Here is a 21,256-nt window from a genome sequence, read left to right as displayed (position 1 = left end):
AGGCAAGGTGCTTAGCTCAGGTCTGGCATGCAGCAGATTCTCACGGGGCAGTATTATCGTCAAATCGTGTATTCCGGTTCCTGCAGAGGGGGAGAGAGAAGCTTTTCCAAGCCAACTGCTACATCACATGTACCTTTCTCGAAACTCCATATTCTCAATCATGACTTTGAAACAAAAAGCAAACATAGAGACCGTGGTTACTGTCACCAGAAAAAGATTCAGTTTTCCCAATAAGTGACCCACAAATGTCATTGAGAGTTTGGCTCTGTAGCTAAAAGAGGATTTTCCAGCAGTGGATTGGGGCCATTTTTAAAAGGAAAGTGGTACCATGCACAGTTCCCGTCTCCAAGGTGGCTGAAGCCAGGGCCATGCCGTCTGGCTGTTGGAGTCTCTCGAGTCATAAACTATATTTACGAGGACCCCATAATCCCTGAGCTTTCGTCCAAGATGAACGAGGCCCAAGGCTGTTGGAAAAGCCCTCCGTCCGCTGCATCCTGGTGCTCTCCCCCACCCTCCGCAAGACAGGCCACATCAGAACCTGTCCAGAGGCGGCCTCCGAGGTGTGCACGGGCCGCTGCCAGCGTGATTAACAGCTAGTGGCTATCGTCTTTATTTTGGGGAGAGATGCCCTGGCTCATGAATCATTCCCGAGGGCATGCTCTGATTACAAGGAGTGAAGGGTTTGCAGTTTTGGAAATAGAATAGCCCCCAGGAGAACCCAGTTGCATCATCTTACCCGATTTGAAGCAGAATTGGGGCTTGTGTGCACTTTCTGGGGAGAGAAGCCCACGCGTTCCGTCAGATACTCAAACCCTGGAGGAAGGTGAAGACTCTTGCTTCAGAGTGGACGTCTCTGCCTTGGCACTGTTGTCACTTGAAATGTCACAGCACCCCCAGGTCATGATAACCAGAAATGCTCCCAGACATTGCCAAATGTCCCTGGGAGCCAATATCGCTCCTGGTGGAGAAAGCCTGCTTCAGAGCTGGCCAGGGAGGCAGGGGCAAAGAGGGGGAGACAACTGGGGGAGAACAGATAAACCATAAGGCCTCCTGGGTGGACGGGGGCCCCTCTTGAACTCTGCTGGCCCAGCCTTCTGCGGCCTTGACCAGGCAGTTGCCTGCAGGTCACGGGGGCACAGAGGTGACCTGCCTTTGCTCCTCGAGAGGCCAGCAGGTGTGTGGGGCTGCGCTGCTCCTGGGCAGAGCCAGCCACCAGCCCCATACAGACGGGGCTCCTCTGTGCTTCCCTTTCCCCCATGTCAGGAGGTTTATTGTTGTGAAGGCATCCTGTGATGACATGTGGGAGACCCACCGGGCACTGGGTGCACAGTGGGCCGGCTCCTAGGGACACGTAGCAGGTAGTGCCCTGGGACAGCCGTAATGAGTGACAAGTCAGGAGCTTAAAGCAACTCAGACTGGGTCTCTTACAGTTCAGGAGACCAGAAGTCCAAAATCAAGGTGTTGGCAGGGCTGTGCTCCCTCTGACAGTTTCTAGACCAAAGTCCTTCCTATGTCTCTCAGTTTCTGGGGGCTTCAGGGGTCTCAGGGCTGTGGCCACACCCCTCCAGCCTCTGTCTCCACGCAGGTGCCTTCCGTATGGACTTCTGTGTCTCCCCTCTTCTTGTGAGGACCCCAGATGTTGGACTCAGAGCCTGCCCTATTCCCGTGTGACCACATCTTAACTTGGTTACACCTACAAAGTCCTATATCCAAATAAAGTCCCGTTCTGAGGTTCTGGGGTTAGGACATGGATGTCTCTTTAGGGGAACACCATTCCCCCCACCACAGCAGCTGAGAGTGCACCAGAGTGGTTCTCTCGGGGTCGGAGCGGCTCACGCCGGGGCCCCTGGAGATGCCAGCAGTGGTGCAAATGGTGACTTGTGGTTGGGGGCAGATCGGCGCAGGTGGTCTGGACCGTGAGGTCCAGCCTTGGGCAGGCTGTCCTGCTGCAGGGCCCGGATGTGCATAGGAAGCCACAGGGGGTGGTGGGGTCCTGCCAAAATGCAGGCTCTGACCCAGCAGGCCTGGGGTGGGCTCGACCCAACTTGGGTTCCTAACCAGCTCTCCAGGGGTGTGGTGGCTGCTGAGCCCGAACCATTCTTGGAGGGGTGAAGAACGTGCAGGCCCTTCTGCCCATGAGCCAGCAGAAGCGTCCACACAGATGGGCCCCCCAAGATCCACACAAGCCCTGATCAACTGTTTGGTACCCTAGAGGCAGTCCCAGAGACCCCACCACTGGCTGTGCTGGACCAAGAGCCCACGGAACAGGGGAGACACACTCTCACTCATAATCCCCCGGTACAGGACATGTAGAGGCTGACCTGTGACCATGGGTCCCCCATCCCGCCTCCTCTCCCCTCCCCTCCCCAGGTACTGTGGGGTCAGAGGAACCCAATCTGAAAACTGCTTCCCAGTCTCCCTGAGGAGAGAGACGCTGGGGTGTCAAGACTGGCTCTGTGCCTCCATCCAGAGGGCAGCCCTGAACATCGATCTCATGCATGAGGGTCCCGTGTCCGAGACCCCAGGACAGCATAACAGGAAGTGGCAGGAAGGGTGGGGGCGTCTCTCTCACGCAGTGGAGTCAGCTTCCAGGCTTCCCATTAGAAGGAGGAGAACTTGTTTCCTTGCAACTGAAGCCCATCAGCATTCTTCAAGTCCGGCCTCAAAGCCTGCTGGACATTATTTATGTGCGTGGGTCACTGCCGAGAAGGCCACACACCAGAATCCCGGCTGTGTGCTGGGGTGGCCCGGCCCACCCTGCCCCAGGGTTGAACTCGACTCTGGCTTTGTTGGGGCCGTGGACTCTGGAGCCCCATAAAGTCTGCGTTCCTGCTGCTGCTCGGGGCTCACCTGGGCAGCCAGGTTGGCCAGCTGGCGTTTCTCTGCCTTCCTGCCCCGTAGCCGGGAGGTCCTTCTGTGGCAAGCGTTCCTATCTTTGTTAGTGTGGATGTTGCTTTTCAAAAGCCAGGGAGGAGGAGCAGCTGCTGTTCCAGACCTGGCTTTGGGGCTGGCAGCAGGGCTGTGAGGTTGGCCTCAGACCTCCTCAGCCACCTCCTAGCGGGACAGCCCAGGAATGAGTGGCTTCCCCTCTCTGGGCCTCAGTTTTCCCACCTGTGAAATGGGCTTGATGGTACTTCCCTCCTCCTGGAGTGCTGGGCAGATCTAGGAAAGTGACTGCCTCCTTGCCTGCAGCCATCGGCTGCGCACAGGCTGCGGTTCCCAGCTTACCTCCTGCCGGACGGGAATCAGAAAGCACATTGAGCAGGGCAGGGTCCCCCAGTGTGTGAGACCCCCTGCACACCACCCTGACGCCACATGACCGTGGCGGATGGTGGGAAGGGGCGCCACAGTCATGAGGGGGAGAGGGAGGGAGCCAGGCTTCTTGCAGATTCCAGCAGGTGTCCAAGGTGGGTGTCTGAGATGGCTCTGAGGCTTGGCTAACCGTGGCGAGAGGCACGGCCCTCAGCACTGGGGGGACTGGGGGCAGACCCCCCTCACTGCCATGGGTATTAGGTGTGGAGGTCCTCCACTTGAGAACCCTGAGATCCCCAATCCTGGTTTCTCCATGTGTCAGAACAGACGGCAGGTGGCCCTCAGGGGACCTGTTGGTTTGGAGGCAAATGCTCACCCCATGCTGCGTGGGTCCCCTGCCCCCTCCATGGGGGGTGGTCCAGCAGTGACGCCCCCTGCCTAAGTGGGAAGAATGGGCCAGAGGCTCTGAGCAGTGGAGCAAGGAGACCAAGGCCACAGGATACTGGCCCCTGACCCCAGGTCCTGCCTCATGTTCTTTGCCCTGAACCACGTGCTGTGAGCCAGCCCCCACCCTGGGACTGAGCGCCTCCCCTGGGGGCCGGCCATTCACAGACCGGGATGTTAGGGATCCTCGTCTAGTCCTGAAGCTATTATTTCTCTGTTCATAATTTCACCATTACGCATTCACATCTTTGGTCTTAAAGGTTTTATGCCTCGTACATCTTCTCTTAAGGCTTGTCTTGGTTTTGTGGAAGCAGACTTTTAAAGTAAATTCTGGACATTCTTTTCAAAGCCACGTCTTTGGGATGCCTGGGTGGCTCAGTGGTTGAGCGTCTACCTTCGGCCCAGGGTGTGATCCTGGAGACCCGGGATCGAGTCCCACATTGGGCTCCCCGCAAGGAGCCTGCTTCTCTCTGCCTGTGCCTCTGCCTCTCTCTCTGTGTGTCTCTCATGAATAAATAAATCTTAAAAAAAAAAGCCACGTCTTTAAAGCACCCCAAAGACCATTGCATGGCCTGGGTGCCAGGGGGCCGGGGGGGTGGAAGGTCTGCCACTCAGGCTGCAGGTGTGATGTCCCGGGTCTCCTGGCCTGTGGTGTGTCTGAGCCCGCTCGTCCTGGCGCCTCGGGGAACCCTGCTGGCTGGTTGTGAACCCTTCGGTGACTTGAAACAAGCCCTGGCAGACTGTGGCACGGAGGTCGGTAGATGCTCCAACCGCAGTTCAGGCCAGATTTGACCCTTCCCGGGGGGCCCGGGGCAGATCTTGCCAGCATCCGGACTCCTGCCCTCAGAGGGGTGGAGGATCCTCAAACACGCTCATTGAGTTTTTAATTACGACAGTTTTTTATTTCTGGAAGTCCTGTTTGGTTCTTTTCCAGATTGGCTGTGTCGTTTTTTTCTTTTTTTGGTGGCTTCCTGTCCTTTGCGGGACCTTTCCGTCCTGACATTTATTTCTCTAAACAAGGTGAGCATGGCTGGTTGTGATCCGTGCCATCTGTCCAGAGTCCACAGGCTGGTGGGGGGGCCCTTTGTGCTGGTTTTCCCCCTGATGGGCCTGGCCCTGCTGCCCTATTTTTGTGGAGAACATGAGCCTTCCCATAGAGCAGCCCCGACATCCCCAGGTCAGTGTCCAGAGGGGGCCCTGTGCCGTTCTCCTCATGACACCTGCCGGGGGTGGTGGGGTCCTTGTCAGAAGTTGAGGCCTGGTGGTGTCAGGGGTGGGGCCCAAGCCCCTCCTGGGCTTCCCCTTCTGGACTGAGCTCAGGGAGGGTCCTTGTGTCCCTGTGACGCTCAGGACCTGGAGCCAGGCAGGGTCATTCACACGAGGCAGGGCTGCGGAGGCCCTCATGGTGGTACCACACCAGGGGACACCTGCTTCCCTCCATCAGGACATCGCAGTGACCCGAGAGGTGCCCCGGGGCATGAGGTGGCCTGTGGGTCATGTGGGCTCAGGAGACAGTGCTGCCAGGAGCTCTCTGGGGAGCCAGGGGCAACCAGAGATGACTTGTGGGTGGTCCTCACCAAAGCCAACCTTGCAGCAATCCCCAGCCCATGCCTCAACCACCGCAAGTGAGCCGTGGCCAGGTGGTGGAAGCACGTGGTCCAGCCTGGGGGTGGCCTCAGAAGGTCTGAGGCAGACATGGGGAGGCAGACGGGAGCCCCAGGGGTGCTCAGCCACCACGAATCCCCTTTGGGGATGTTAGGGTTGTTTCGTTTGTGACTTTCTTCTTCCTTCTGAAATGAAAATGCCAGAAACAGTTCTGGTCAGGTCACAGATTTTATGAGTTGGGCTCAGAATGGAGGCTTGAACACACTCGGTTTGCCCCAGGAGAAGCTCCTGGCCAGGTGAGCACGGCGTCCATCTGGGGGGCACCCGGGGGCCCTGCCCCTGCCCTTGCCCACACTCCCGCCTGTCACCCCATCGGGTCTGCGGCCTCCCAGGTAATTCCACGTCAGGAGGGTAGCAGTCGGCCAGACTCGCTGCTCTGGGTGCCTGGCTGGGGAAGGGGGGACCCGGCTGTCTCACGCTTTCTTCCCACTGGGGGCGGGCCACAGTCAGGCTGGGCACCACATTTGAGAACATCCCATGTGTGTGTTTTCCAAACTGGTCCCATGACCCCTTTCCCAAATCCCGCCAGATGTTTCCTGGGAGAGACCTTGTTGCTCACGTAAACAGAGGAGCGTGTTTTCCCAGGGAGGCCGGCCGCAGGCACCGGCTCCGTGACCACTGGCGAGAGAAATCTCCATGAGACTAGGAAGAATATATTTTGGGTCTTTGTGTGTGGGTGAGCAGTGCCCAGAAATAGACCCGGGTCTGTAACAGGGAGAGACGGGCTCTGTGGTCAGTGGTCATTTCTCCCTGCTCCGGGGCACCCCCTAAGATCGGCCTGGCACCCGTGAGTCACCTGGGTGGGGAGCTGCTGCCTCTCAGATTGTGGTCCCTTCCAGGGCTTCCCCGAGCTGGGGAGGCGGCCTCAAGCTTGTTGGCCAAGGGTGTTCATGCACATAAGCCTGCATGGCCTCAACTGCCCAGTGGCCAAGGAGAGGTGATCTGGAGCGGGAGCCACACGGCCCTTCGTTGCACTGACGCCTCCTGCCAGCTGGGGGGCTGGGCAGGGATGCTAAGAGCACCAAGGCCTCCCCTGAGTGTGAAGCAAGCCTTAACACAGAGAACTCCAAGTGAGGAAATGGGCTCAGAGAGGTTGAATCACTTGCCAGAGATACACAGGGGTGGGGTGCAATGCTGACTCAGGCCACTTGATCTCAAGGCCTTATCTTGGTGCCTCCTGGACATGCCCCTGGAGGGCAGCAGGAGATCTGGACTCCCCTCCCTACAACCCCCAGGCTGGGTCCTCCAGCTCTTGCTGGCATATGTCCGTTCACAGGTCTGTGTGCCGCGGGCCCATGCCAGGACTCCAGGCTCCCTGCAGGCTGCCCCGCGCTGGCACACCTCTGAGCCCTCACCCATCGGGTCTCTGTGCTGAGTGCCCTGGTCCTGGTCCTGGTGTGTTCCTCTGAGGCGGCCTCAGGCCCCAGCTCCTGGGCCCATGCTTCTTGGAAGCTCTCTCACCATATAGACAGGCTCACTGTGCAAAGCCCTACGGGGCTCTGGGCTGCAGATTCATGGTGAGCATGGTGGCAAAGCTGTGTCCACCTGGCATCTGCAAACATGACCTTATTTGGAAGACCCACATCAAGGATATCTGGGTGAGATCACCTGGGATTGAAGGTGAGCCTTCGATCCAGTGATAGGCGGCCTTAGAAGAGAAAGGAGACAGAGATTTGAAACAGAGACCCACAGGGGAGAGGCCATGTGGTGGCAGAGGTGTGTGAGGTGCGTGGCCACAGCCCAGGGACCCCCTGGAGCCTCCAGCAGCTGAATGAGTCCGGAAGAACCCTCCCCCTCGAGCCTCCAGAGGGAGTGTGACCTAAGGACACCTTGATTTAGGACTTCCAGCTCCAGACCATGAGACAGCGAATCTGCATCATTTTAAGCCATGTACTGTGTGGTCACTTGTTACAGCTGAACTAGGACACGGAGCCAGGATGCTGATGTTGCATGTGCCTCGTATTACCTCAGTACTGCTCTTCGCTCCATCCAGGGAATCTCCTAAACATGAAATTTGGCTGGGGGCGGGGGCATGCAGAGAAGAGTAGAGGGTCATTGGGGCGTTGTTGCGCTTGAACGCGGGCCCCACACCTGCTAGTGCAAGCTGCTGGCCCGCACCGCTCCAACTTTGTGCAGGAGTAATTGAACACCGAGGGCGCCTGTGCAAGTGTGACTTGATGTGCCCATATGTCCTGAAACGGTTACCTGGATGAGGTCACGAATGCGGCCACCAGGCCTGAGTCAGCTTTTCTTTTGTTGCTGATATATCAGAAACATCTATTTCTGTGAAATCGGTCTTTTTAAACAGATGTATAAGGTTCCACCTATAAGGGATGCCGCATGGTCTTTGTCTTTCTATGTCTGGCTTATTTCGTGTGCCGGAAGCCCCAGGTCCACCACGTTGTGGCAGACGGCTGGGTGCTCCTCCGTCGTGTGCACACACCACGTCTTTATCCGTCCTTCCATCAATGGACGCGGGCTGTTGCTGTCTTGGTGGGTGCGAGTGGCATTGCATGAACAGTGGACACACATGTCTCTCCAGGGTCCAGACTTCTTGTGGATACAGACCCAGGGCTGGGAATGCTGTGTCATGTTTTTAATTCTGGGGAGAACCTGGGCTGTGACTCAATCTCCCCAAGGCCAGTGAGCCCGTTGGTGAAGCCAGGGCACAGCCACTGGCTGTGAAAGGCCGTGGCATCCATGCTGATGAAGCCCGTGGCCACGCAGCTTGCAGCCAACCAGTGCCCAGCAGCCCCAAGCTGTTTGTCACTGTCATCCCAACACACTGGCCCAGCGGGGAAGCACCTCATCCAAGCTCTCAGCTGTTCAGGGGGTGTCAGGCTTGAACAGGCCCACCCCTGAGCCCCTACACTGGGGCTGCCCACTCATGTGAGTGTGAAGACAGTGCCGACGTCGGGGCCCCAGGGATCAGCCGGGTGCAGGTGCAGGTGCGGGTGTGGTCTGGCCCCACAGAGGGAATGTCCAGAGGGAGTTGCCTCCCTTCTTCCTCTCTGCTAAGGGACGGGGGGGCACCCACCTGCAGCCTTTCTCTACTGTGAAAGGTCCTCTTTTTTTGGCTGAGCTGCTCGCAGTCCCTGAAAATTCCCCGGGCATCTTAGATTATGGGACCCCCTGGCCAGGCCCTTCCGGCTCCACATCCCCGTGCAGGGAGGAGGTTCTAACAGCGCCTCTGGGTGGTGCCGGGAGGAGTGAGTGAGGGGCAGCTGATAGCAGCCACGCAGCGCCGCTGCCCCGTAAACCTCAGGTGTGCGATGGTTTCCAACCCGGAGCTTCCCACGCTGATCGAAGACTTCTCTCCTTTCTAGACTAAAATTCACGGGGTCGGATTTGTAAAGATCCATGCGCCCTGGAACGTGCTATGCAGAGAGGCCGAGTTCTTGAAACTGAAGATGCCCACGAAGAAGGTGGGTGCTGATGTTTGTACTCCGAGGCCTGTGTTGGCGCAGGTGGTGGGTGGGAGAAGGTTGCCGGGAGGGGCTCGGTGGTGAGAGGCCAAGTGAGTGTCCGTGCCACCCCCGGGGAGGGCAGCGGGCTCCTGGGTCTTGATTACGGAGGATACAGTGCAGCCCTGGGAGGGTCTTCGGAGACCCCAGACCAAACCCAGCAAGAGACGGCACAGAGAGAGCAGTTGGGAGCCTGTTGCAAATACAAACCCACTTAGACTTCCCGCCCCTGCTTTTCCTACTTGTGGTGTCTTGGCTAATTCATCAGACTCCTTCTAATTACATTTCCTAGCTTGCTGGGCTTTTGCTTTTTAAGCTCTGCACCTTTCCGGCTGAGAAGCAATCTAACAGTATGTTCCTGGAGTTTAGTGAGGCGTCAGGATTTTATTTCGTGCTCGGAAAGGAAAGCAGGGGGCAGGGGGAACTGTTCTGGGGGCAGATCGGCCCCTGGCTCCTGAAATCCGCTGAGACCCTGTGGGTTACCTCTTGAAACAAAGCAAAGTTCAGAGGCAGGTTTTCTGGAATGTGTTGCAATTGTACTTTGGTGGGGTCTCTCTTCAAACTTGGAGTTTGCAGGGTTTATCTGGAAACCGGGCATGGCTGGGTGGGGGGGCACTCGGCCCCATCCTAGAGCTCGGTTCCCAGGACATGCATCGCGGTGGGGTGGGACAGTCCTGGGACCTTCTGAGAATAGATCCCACGGGTCACAGCTCAGCAGATGACGCGGGCTCCCCCCCTCCCGATCTGGTCTGCAGCTCTACCACATTAACGAGACCCGTGGCCTCCTGAAAAAGATCAACTCGGTGCTCCAGAAAATCACGGACCCCATCCAGCCCAAGGTGGCAGAGCACAGACCCCAGACCACAAAGAGACTCTCCTACCCCTTCTCCCGGGAGAAGCAGCACTTGTAAGTGAGGACACCCCGCCCCTAACCCCACCCGTTTGCCCCTTCCCCAAGGCCCTGATGGGCAGACCCCACAGCCTGGTACATGACACGAGAGATACAAGCTGTAGGGCAGTCCCCTAAGGCCAGAGAAGTGGGGAGTTTCTGCCCCTGCAGCACATTCTCAGAAGAGCTTTGGTTCTTGAGCACAGAAAAGGTTCAAGAATGATTTCCAAAATGACTGTCAATTAAGGAATTAAGGGACCAAGAGTCCTGTTTTCCTGCTGAGGGACACTTAGGAACACTGCACAGGCCTGGGTGAGGGTGTGCACACACCTTGGCTTACAGCCCCACAGCAGTGACCTGGGCATCTCCTCCCTCACGCCCGGCGCCGCCCCTCTGGGGCTGTGTTCCAGTGAGAGGGTCTGGTTAACCTGCCACCTGAAGCCTGCCCAGCTCTGCGAGGCAGGAACTAAAGAGCAGCCCCAGCTGGAGTCCTGAGGCCTCAGGGACTCGCAGCCAGCAGGGTTGCCTGGCAGTTCTCTACCTGTTCTGGAACCTTCCCTCCTGCCCTGCTCCCAGGGGACAGTGGGACAGAGCCCTCTGGGCCCGTGGTGGCCTCGCTGGACAGATCCGGAGTGTGGGCAGTGGTGGGAACAGAGAGGGCTTGGGCTCTGGGCCCAGAGGGACATTGATGACAAGCAGGGGGAGAGGGGGGGTCTCCAGGATGCCACTGGTCTCACGGGACGTGGAGAACGGTTTCTCAGCTCAGCACTGGGGCTTCTGCTCTGGCAAACATATTAGTCACAGGGCAGGGGCCATGTACTGCACTCCACTGCGATTTCTTGATCCTCCTGGGGATTAGAAACAAGACATTTTTACAAAGCAGCCCCTAGCCCAGCTCCTTACACCAGCCCCAGGATGGGGGCGCCCTCCTTCTAGGACCTCCCAGCACCCCAGCCTGCCTTGGCTCTGCCCTGGCTGACTCCCTGGGCACCCCCTTGCCAGGCCTGGTTTGCCTCCAGGCCCATGGGTTGGAGCCCCTCCCCGGCTGCACCCCGAGTGCTTCGGGGAGTGGTAGCACTCCCGGAGGGATCCCTCTGCCCTCAGGAAGCCTTAGGAAATCTCTGCGGGAGCCAAGACCTCAGGACCGGTTGTGAAGTATAGGGAGACTGTCTTCAGTATTGACAGTGTCTGATGGTGGGGCGGCACGGTCCCCACCCCCGGCAGCGTTGAAGCAGAGACCCAGGGCATCATCAGAGGAAAGGCCATGCTTGGGAGGGAGGCGTGGGTGTCCAAGCCTCCCGGAGGGGCCAGGGGAATGACACGGACCGTTGCAGATGCCCAGGGTCAGGGCACACCTGGCCTTTACAGGGAGTTTGCCCAATTTCACAGTCACAGCTCATGGGCACAGCATGCTTTCCCAGGGCCTTGGAGACCAGGAGGGCCGACTCCGATGAACTGTGTCTTTTCCTTCCCAACTTTTCAACAGATTTGACCTGTCTGACAAGGATTCCTTTTTCGACAGCAAAACCCGGAGCACGATAGTGAGTATTGCTCGTGGGAATCGCAGGCTCCCCAGCAAGGTGGCCCCGGGGAGAAGCGGATGATAATTTCATTTCAGCAGAACTCCTCCAGGTGGAAGCGGGCTCTAATTGCCTTTGACAGTAATAATTAGAATAATAGAACAGAGAGGCTGCGGGAGCCCAGGGGGAGCCCCCACCCCTCCGCCCCGCGTGGGAGGAGGAGAGCCAGGTGGAGCAGCAGAAAGGGGGCAGAGGGACTCCAGACCCCTCAGCACCTGTACCCTAGCCCCCCTGCCCTGGTCCTTCACTGAGTTACCGGGGCCCCAGACCCAGTGCTTCCAAGCGGGCAGGCCTGGCAGGAGTGATGGGGCAGTGCAGGCAAAGCTGCGTGGTTGGGATAGGTTGCCAGGGCTGTGCCAGAGGAGCAAATTCAAGTCTGAAACCTGCCCAGGCTACCCTGCCCCATTCAAGGTATTGGTTCAGTGTGTCTCCTTCGGCCGCCAACTTGTCCACCAGCCAGGCTGGATGGACCACGCACGGCTCAGGACCCAACATTTATCTGCACGAGAAATTAACCTCGCAGCCAAGCGGTCACCACTGCTGCTCTGTCTCCCTCCCTCCCCTCCTAGAAAGCCCAGCCTGGAGGGGAGAGATGCAGGGTGGGGGTGGGGGGAAGCCACCTGACTTTGAGCAGGTAACTGCCCCTCATGGCCACATCCCCAGGCTGACAGGAGGCCAGATGCAGGGACGGCGGTACAGGTCGCATTGGTGAGGGGCCTTGGGTCGCTGCGAGTGGGAAGGCAGATCCGGGTCCCACCTGCCTGCCCTCTGACTGCTCCCAGCCTCGTGACCTCAGGAGGCACTGAGCCTGCACCAGAACAAGAATGGCTCTGGCTTCCTGCTCAGCGGGCAGTGGTGCCTGTCCACACAGGGTGACCTGGACACAGCGCCATGATTTATATTAACCGTGTTACTGACTGATCTTAGCAATTGCATCTCATTATAGTAAATGAGAAGGAACTCGTGTGTGTGCAAACATTGGCCAGCTGGTGTAGCTCGGGGCTGACAGGTGTCCGTGAGGGGGAACACCTCGGACATTGGCCACTTGGGAGAACCAGCCAGTTTTACTTTTTCTTCATCGTTAGGAAATAGAGAATTGGAGGAATGGCCAGCTAAGGAAACCGAGTCACGTGTCGGTTTCAACATGCATGTGTGCCTCAGCCTTTTACGTTGTCCGGGGCTGCCACCGTGCTCCCTAGAAGCACAGGGCAGAGTGCAAAGTCACAAATTCGCTCTTGCTGTTGGGGCTGGGGGGCATATGTGAATGGGAAGCTCTAGACCCCATCTCGTTGGGAATCTGCCAAAAGAATAGAGTTCAGTCTGTGATCCCAAGTCACAGAAAGGGGCTCTGTCCATAGGTACTAACTGAACAATCTGCTTTACCTCTGGGATGCGGGGCGCTCTCTCCCAGAGACCTCGAAGGCCAGTTTGTAAAGTGCCGCTGCTCCAGAGACACTGGCAGCTCAGAACTTGGCCCTTGGTTAGCCAGGCCCCATGGTCTTTGAGATCTGATAGTATCCGGTGTTGGGGAGACAACATCCTAGGTGAAGGTGTGGAGATGGACGGCCCTTCCTGCCTCCTTCCCCCTGCTCCTGGCATCAGGGTCACCCAGTGTGCAGGGGGGTAGGAGTCAGGATCAGCGGGAAGGGCTGGATGTGCTGGTCTTGGGACTCAGATCTTCAGCCTGTGGAGACCAGGGAGCCATAGAAGGTTGCAGGGCAAAGTTTATGATGTGGTCAGATCTGTTCTAAAAAGATGATGGCCGGGTGTTTGGAAGACAGGCACTGAGGGGGGCACTTGACAGGATGAGCACTGGGTGTTATACTATATGTTGGCAAATCTAACTCCAATAAAAAATATACAAAAAAAATAATAATAAATAAAAATTTAAAAAAGATCATGGCCAGTGGCCAGCTGCAGGATGGCAGGTGCAGGCAGATGTGGGCTTGCAGGTGGCCATGAATGGGGCTGTCACCACAGCTGAGTGGGAGGCTGTATTTACAGATGGTTCCAGCAAGGTCAGGATGGGGCCAGCAGTTAAATTCGGTGGTAAGGGGGACAGGGCCAGCTGACCGAGTGGTTCGTTCGTGCAATCATTGGCAGTTATTGAGCACCTACTGTGGGTGGGAGGGAGGAGGCACGTTTAGGGCAGGTGGAAGGGAGCACTCCAGGACACGAGCAGAGCAAGAAGGCAGAGCCGTGGCCCTCACAACCACTTAGATCTCAGGGACCACGTGCTTCTGGCAGAAGGGAGAGCACAGGTGAAGGCCCCGGGCCTCGGGGGAGGGTTTGTGAGTCAGAGGACAGCTGGAGGCCGGGTTCCTGGGCGAGGGCCGGGACAGACGGGGTGCGCAGGAGGAGGTTCAGGGCCTGGGGGCCACTGGCAGCCTGTGGGGGAGCCCTGGGCTTGGAGGAAGGATGGCTGCTCTCACTGTCACGTCTGTGGCAGAGGACCAGTTATGTTCACCCCATTTTGCAAGTGGGGACACTAAGGCACAGGGTGGTAAGGTAGTTTGCCCAGGACCACACACCTGCGTGCGGTGCAGCCAGGGCCAGAGGCAAGCAGACACCCAGGCCTGGGCCCCTGAGGCCACCAAGTGAGATGTTTTGTTAGTAAAGGGGGCCCGGGGCTGGGATGGTATGTGACCTTTCGGGGGGCCTGTCATCTCCTGACGCAGGGTAGGATGAACTCCCAAGACCCGCCCCCACCTCGGGCTCCCAGAACATCCAGGGCTACACCCGGGAGGGATCCCATTGGTGGGGTCCCCGTGGCTCTGAACCCCAACTCCCTTCCCAGCCAAAAGGGAGAGTGGCCTGTCCCACAGGGCGTAGGGGACAGCGCTCAACCCTGAACAGCACAACGTGCACTGTGCCTCCTGGAGGGACGTGAAAAATGCAGAACAGCACACCCTTGGCGCTGGTGATGCGCATCCTTAGGAAGGCTTGCCATCTGTCCTTAGAGAAAAGTGGGTGGCTGTCGCTGGTAACGCTCGACCACGTCACTTCTTGGCCGTCCTGTGACAGCTTCTGCATGCCAGTGCTGCGTCAAGTAACTGTCCGCCCCTCCTTCTTGTCTCTGCAACAGGTCTACGAGATCCTGAAAAGAACAACGTGTACCAAGGCCAAATACAGCATGGGTGAGGACATTGCTGGGGCCTGAGCTCAGCACTCCCCTCCCAGCCCTAATCTTGCCTCCAATCATCTCCGTGGGAGGCGGGGAGCTGTTTGGGGGGTGTTTTAGAAGGTTTTGATTTAAGCCGGTGTAAGCATTTCAGACAGGAGAGCTGTTCCAGGAGCACAGGGCTGGTTTATGGCCTGGCGCTCTAGGCACCAGGGTGCCCTTCCCTCCGGCCTGTGGCCTTCATGGCGGTGTACGGAGCCTCTCCCTGCAGAGGTGGTAAATCCTGGCTGCTGGAAGCTGTAGGGGTGACCAAGGTGCCGTCACCCTCTGTTGACCTTCACAGCCCAGGGGGGAACATAATTGGGGTTCCAGGGGGGTGATGGCCCAAAGCAGCACCCCATGGCTGGAAGCAGCCAGACATGCACCCAGCGTGGAGAGGAAGGCACCCCACCTGGGACCCACACGGCTCCACCCTGGGCCTTGCTGAAAGGCACGTCCTCGACATACATCCCGATTCTAGAACCTACCACGAAACCATCACAGCTGGGCACCTTGCGTACCGTACGGCTTATAGTTCACCCCAAGCCACAGATGCAGAATTGTCCAGACCCAAGTGTGTAGAGTCGAACCCCCACCCCCACCCCAGCATGGCTCCCTCACCCACAGCTGGAGGCTGAGGTCACCAAAACCAGACACTTCAGAGCAAAGGAATGCCTCTGGCCAGCATTCCTCCTTCTTCTTCAGCCCTTGTCCACCCTGCTGAGAGCTGTACGTCACACACGCCCTCCAGGGGCACAGGGCTGTGCTGGTAGGCACAGGGTCTCTGCATCCAGGACAGAGAATCCTTGCACACTTGGCTCCCTGAAGAGGAGGGGATGCCGGGAAGTAAGCAGAGAACCACATGGGGACGGGGGGGGGGGGGGGGCAGGGGTGAGCTTCAGGCCCGGCCCAGGATGCAGGAGGAGAGGAGGGACCCTGGGGTCAGGCGGGCTGCGTGTGCTGTGGCCAGGATGGCCAGTCACAGGGCCGCCTTCTCTGAGCCCATGTCCTAGGTCAATGGAATGGGGGTCCTGTCCAGGGGTCGAGAGGAGCCCAGAAAAACTGTCTACTGTAGGCCTGCCCACAGACAGAGTGAGAGCCTCTAGAGTGGCCAGGTCACCAGAGGTGGGAGGAAGTATGGCTCCTGTCCGGCACAGTGTCCCAGACCTTAATGTGCCTACAAGGCCCCTGTAGGGTCCCTTCCAGGGCAAACCTGCATGGCTGCCGAGGAGGTCTGCCAAGAGCCCAGGGCCGGCCCCAGGGGCAGCCATCTGTGAGTGCCCCCACCAGCCTGTCCCTGGCAAACCTGCTGACAGAGTGGATAGACCAAGGGCCCTCATCTGCACCCCATTTCACTTGGTGCCTGTCTGAAAGCCCTCCTGACCTCCAAACTCAGTTGTTCAACTTGAGCAAGTACTGATGCCTGTCACCGTCGGGGGATATATATTCTGGAGGAGGAAAGAGATAATCATCAGAAAAGCCAGAATGTCATCTTGTGGGGGCTGGGAGGGCTGGGAGGATTTAGAAACAATGATCAGAAAAGTCCTTTCTGATGAGATGACACGTGAGCAGAGGTCTGAAGAAAATGAGGGGTCCAGACAGAGGGAGCCACCTGTGCAAAGGCCCTGTGGCCATGCCATGCTGAGAGAGCCAATGAAGCTGAATCAAGCCCATGTCCACTTTTATTACAGATTAATTTTCACGCATGTGGGTTTTCGCTGTGTGCTTCCACTTCTCTCTGGTTTGGATTTCTAAGCATCCCTGGGGTTCCCTGATCATTCCAGATCACTAACAGAGGAGATGGTCTGTTTTTAAATGGATTTCAGGAAGACACTTTCCCACCGTTTCCCAGTGGAGTAGTAAAGGACCAGCGGCTAGGCCACTGAAAAAGCCGACCCACTTATCACCTGCAAAGCCCCCCTGGCCATGCCGAGGGTTCTGTGACCAGCAAAGGACTTCTGGAGACTCTCGAGCAGCACTGCCCACCGGCCCCCGGGTGTGAGCAAGATCAGATTTCCCAGGAGCCCCCATCCCCACGCGGGGCTGGCTCTGCCTTTCCCTCCGCAGCACCATCTCCTGGGGCCGGGCCCTGAAGGCACACCTGCGGGCTGCGGAGGTGCAGGTGTGGTGACTTGTGTAAGGCGCCCAGCGCAGGGCCCGGGGCCGCCGTCGAGGCCTGGCCCCCGCCCCACTGCCCCACTGCCCCACTGCCCCCCTGCCCCCAGGTGTGCGGACCGCCTCAAGTGAACGCTTTCTCCCCCAAATGCAGTTTTGGTCCTTTCAGTCGTTTTCATGTAACTAATAGCCCGATGTACAAACAGGGCAAGGAGAGGGAAGAAAGAAGGACTCTGCCCTTTTAAGTAAAAGGCGAAAATGTAGTAAATACGGTAAGTGCCTCCGCCCCCCTGTGGGGCCCGCAGGCCTCCCCTTCGGCTTTCCCAATCAACCTCAAATCTAATTCCAAATTGTATGTGTGTTTTCCAACACCATCAATTTTCCCATCCGTATTTTTCTCGTGATTCAGCTTTTCTAACCACTTAAAATCCACCTTTCTCATCTGTAGGCTTGCCCTCCAGCAGGTGTGGGTAGTTGGTGAATTGCAGGTTCGGGGGTACCTTCTTCCTCCCAGGCGTAGCTGTCTCTTGGGGTTTCCTCTGTGTCTTCCTAATTCTGCCGATAGAGCATGTTTTTACCGTCTCCTAGTTGAACCCGGGGAGGAAACACCAGAAAAGTGGCCTGGCTCTGTGCAGCCAGCTGGCTTTGAGAAAATTCTCGGCGACTGAGACAGTCCTGGGACTGCTCTGTTTGCAAAGAGAGCGGCGGGAGACGTACCTGGGTCCGTAATCCTCTCTCTGCCTTTATTTTTAAGGTATCACAAGCCTGCTGGCCAACGGCGTTTACTCGGCCGCCTACCCCCTGCACGATGTGAGTAACCTTGACAAAGGGTTTGCGTCTGCGTCATCGGACGCCCCAAATCCCCTCGGGCCACACCCCCAGGGAGCTCTAATTATCCTGAGGTCTGGGCTTCCTGCTTTGGCTCTCCTGTAAATGTCAGCTGCACACAGGCCTTGCCTGCTACGCCAGTGGGGACCGAGCACTTACACCCAGGGCATCGTTTCTTGCAGAACGAGCCCACCGAGGCAGGGGCGTTGGTGGCATGAGCCCTGCAGCCAGCTGGTCCAGGAAATGTTTCCCCTGCCCCAGTCTCCCCGGCCGCCCTGCCCCCGCTCTGGCAGAGTGACCGGGGCTCTGTATCTATTTCTGCAGAGCAAGTGGCCCAGCTTCCTGAGCTGGATCCACAAATCCCTCTGGTATCCCCCGACAAATATAGCCTGTGGCCACTGCCGCGCGCTGGCTTGGGGGCTGGGGTGGAGAGGGACGATTCTCCTCTTGTCATCTCCATGGCAGCAGGGGCTAGGGTTCAGCGGGGCACCGTGAATGCGCTGTGGGGCCCGAGCAGTGTGGGAACCCTGGACAGAGGGCCCTAGAACTTTCCACATGTGTGTTGCCACAAGGACTGGGAGCCACGAAGCAGGAGAGAGCAGTGGAGGGCGGGGCTGGGAGTCAGGGAGCCCAGAGTCTAGTCCTGGCCCCCTTCCTCCACGGCCCTGGGTGGAGGCAGCCCCTGTCCTCTCTGGGCCTCATGTCCCCATCTGCGAGCGGGGGATCATTCCCAGCGGGCATCAGAGGGAACACGGAAGCAAGAGGGCTTCCCGTAAGAGGCTGGATTGGGCAAACCCAATCGCCAGAAGAGCAAAGGGCCATCCCCCGCCCCCGGACCCCTGACTCAGGGTCAGATGCTCAGCTGACCTGCTGCCCCTCATCATTCACGGCAGGAGATGGGGTCGACTGACGGAGCTTCCTGTCTTTGTACCTTCGTGCATGCTGTTCCTTCTGCCTGCATGCTCTTCCCCACCTCCTCTGCCGGCAGCTCCTCCCCTGCTCCCCAGGGAGGGCAAAGTATCCACACAAAGCTGTCCTTTTCTCCCCTACCCCTGCACCTGCACGGCTGGTCTCTCCCTACCCCCTGGCTTCTGATGCTCCCTGTCCCACAAAAATACCACCATTTGGCCATCATTCCTTGGGCACATGTCTCATGAAAGCCCTGGCACTGGGCACTTTGTAGGTGCTCAAAGAATGCGGCACTGATTTGGGTTGGTGTGGAGGAAGTTGCCTTGGCTGGTGACCTGCTGCATGTTTCAGGGGCAGGGCTCAGCCCCACAGGTCCCGGCCAAAGGGGCCTTGGTCACCACCCATCATGGTCCCAGCAGCAGGTGCTCACCTGCCCCACTCCCTCCAGGAAAACGGTGCCTCCCCATCCCAAACTGGGCCTTTCAGCTGCTAAGCCCTGCTGAGCTATTAGGGCCCTTCTGGCCTCCTGCCTGTTTGGAGTCAGCCCTTTAAGGCTTGAAAGGGAAAAAGGGAGAAATTGACATTTCTGAGCACCTGTTGCAGGCAAAAAGCTATGTTTCCTAGGAGCTATTTCTCATCTGATCTGGTGTAGACGGAGCCGCAGGGAGGTCTAATAACTGGCTCCTCCAGGTCACACGGCCGCTGTAGGGGAGCTGGGGTGAGAGCCGGCCCTGGTGGACACGAGGCTACTCCATGCCCTGGCTGTGCCACTGCCTCTTCCTTCCCTGGGGGCCACATGCACCCTCATCCTGGTCTCTGCCACCACATTTGTCTGGGGAATCGATTCTTCCAGGAGCCTGACCCACTGGGCCTGTCTGTGTCCAACAGTTTATCCCAGGAAAGGCAGCTCCAAGATCCACATCCCAGAAACTCCTCCTGTACCATCAGCCTTGAACCTTACACAGCAGTGCAGAGGCCCTCTGTGTGGGGTCTGGTTCCACCCAACCGACAGGGAAAATGAGGCTGCAGTTGCCTCAGAGGCTTGCCTGGGATGGGGAGCACAGAGCCAGCATCACTCCCAGATTCTTTCCAGCCAGAGTCAGGCCTTTGGGCGTCTAGAGAGAATGCAGAATTTTACCCCTCTGCAGCCGAAGGGTACCTGCCCCATTCAGTACAAAGCTGACGTTCAAACCTTCGGGAAGATAAGTGGCCCCAAAGCAGTCAGAGTGCAGTCGCACAGCCAGGCTCTGGCACCAAGCTCTTCGCTGCCTGCTGTGTGGTTCTTGCTTTCAGTCTGTCCTCATCCATCTCATGGCTGAGCTGCCCTACGTTGGGGCTTGCTGCCCTCAGTGCGTGGCCCATGGCATCCCCTCCCCCTTCCATGGCCATGCTTACTGTGTCTAATCGTCCTCCGAGAACATCCATGAGGCACGGTGCTGGGTGCTGTGTGTGGAGTAGGAGTCTGCCCCTAAGGAGTTTCCTGGAATTAGTGCATCGAGCACAGGGAAAGGACTGACATTTCGGCGGGCCGCTTGGCAGCTTGGGAGCCTCCTTCCTGGTTGGCGTCTGCCACCCTCGAGGTCCCGGGTAGACCAGGTACTGCAGGAATGGTGTGGCTGCCCCGGCCAGGGGAAGACTCGCCGGGAAGGCCTCAGAGGTTGTGCTGGGGGTGGGGGAATCATAGTGACCCTGGTCTCAGAGCACCTGCATTCAGAGAGCACAGGGGGCTGGCCTGGTGGCCAAGTGCTCCTGCCTGGAGGAGGCAGAGGGTCCTAGAAGGAGCCGGGGGCTGGAACATGCCCCTGCTGGACTCCAGGGGCCCCCAGAGCTATTGGTGCCCAGTGATCCTCGAGGCCGTTGGCCAGGCCAGGCCACCACCCCCGGGGCCACACAGGGCCTCTCTGTGGCTGCTCCCACTGGGCCCTCAGTACCAGCTGTTGGCCGGACTGGGTGGACTTCCGACTTTTAGGCCCTCCTTCTCTTCCACTGGATTCGAAGACTTGGATCCAAGTCCCAGGTCTGACCAGTTTAGCCATCTGTCCCAGAAAAGCTGCTTTGCTCCTCTGAACCTCAGTGTTGGCACAGTGACTGTCAAACTTCCTGCCCTGTTGGAGCCCTTGGGAGTAAAAGGACACACCGGCCGGCAGGGAGAGCCTCAAGGACCTCCTGACAGGGGGGATGCACATTCACCCTATTGAAACAATCCTAACAGCCCCCTGGGACCCCCGTCTTTCGTGCTGCCAGTTTCTGGAAGAGCCAGGGGGGTCCTTTCCCGGACGTGGTGGCTGCCCAGCCATGGGGGTGGTGGTGGGTGGGGGCTGGGCTGGGGCCGTGACACCTGCAGAGCCTCCCCGCCAGCCCTCCCTGCCTGGCCTGCGACCTGCTGCCCAGGGTTCTATGTGCGTGAGTGCGGCTGGTGCTTACGTTTGGAAACCTTGTGGGTTTGAGCTCCTCGCCAGCTCCATCAGGCAGTGACGGTTTTCCTTTTCTCCTTTCTCCTGAACAGGGAGACTACGAAGGTGAAAACGTGGATTTCAACGACAGAAAGGTGAGTGGATGCGGAGCGGAGGGCCGCGGGCAGCACAGGGCTACAAGGTGGCCTGTGGGCAGCAGCACTGCCAGTGCCGTCTGGGGGACCGGGCTGAAGTCCGGCGCACCAGGTTGTTCCTCTCTGGGTCTAAGAGGTATGGGGGCAGGTTACGGGGCATGTGTGAGGGAGAGGGTGTGCTCCCCGCCAGCCCCAAAACCTGTGTGTCCCTGGGGTGATCGACCTGCTGCACCCACGCCTGCGGACACCCGGCTTGATCCTGCGTGGACGCTGCAGTGGCCAGCCACATGGAGCCACGGCCCCTCCACACGCCAGGGAGACCTGTGGACGGGGTTCAACATGGTGTTTCTCAGACTCATTTGACCTGGAACTCTTTCTAATGACCCTGGTGTTCCTGGGGTT

At 58.3% G+C, this 21,256-nt stretch overlaps 1 protein-coding gene across 5 annotated transcripts in view; it reads left to right on the top strand.

Annotated features, from left to right (window-relative positions):
- The window catches only part of ANO1 (anoctamin 1), a 157,800-nt gene that overhangs the window by 86,658 nt on the left and 49,886 nt on the right, over positions 1-21,256 (top strand). For 3 of the 5 annotated variants that reach the window (XM_055310354.1, XM_055310328.1, XM_055310337.1), the window contains exons 4-10: positions 8,688-8,786; positions 9,581-9,732; positions 11,201-11,255; positions 14,380-14,431; positions 16,776-16,841; positions 17,324-17,379; positions 20,813-20,854. In XM_055310354.1, the coding sequence (XP_055166329.1) occupies positions 8,688-8,786; positions 9,581-9,732; positions 11,201-11,255; positions 14,380-14,431; positions 16,776-16,841; positions 17,324-17,379; positions 20,813-20,854 (522 nt within the window). The remainder of the gene's footprint in view (positions 1-8,687; positions 8,787-9,580; positions 9,733-11,200; positions 11,256-14,379; positions 14,432-16,775; positions 16,842-17,323; positions 17,380-20,812; positions 20,855-21,256) is intronic. The other 2 variants (XM_055310362.1, XM_055310346.1) reach the window with 1 other exon arrangement.

The sequence above is a fragment of the Nyctereutes procyonoides genome, unplaced genomic scaffold, assembly GCF_905146905.1.
Source record: "Nyctereutes procyonoides isolate TBG_1078 unplaced genomic scaffold, NYPRO_anot_genome, whole genome shotgun sequence".
Taxonomy (NCBI): Eukaryota; Metazoa; Chordata; class Mammalia; order Carnivora; family Canidae; genus Nyctereutes; species Nyctereutes procyonoides.
This window is presented reverse-complemented; position numbering and strand designations above follow the sequence as displayed.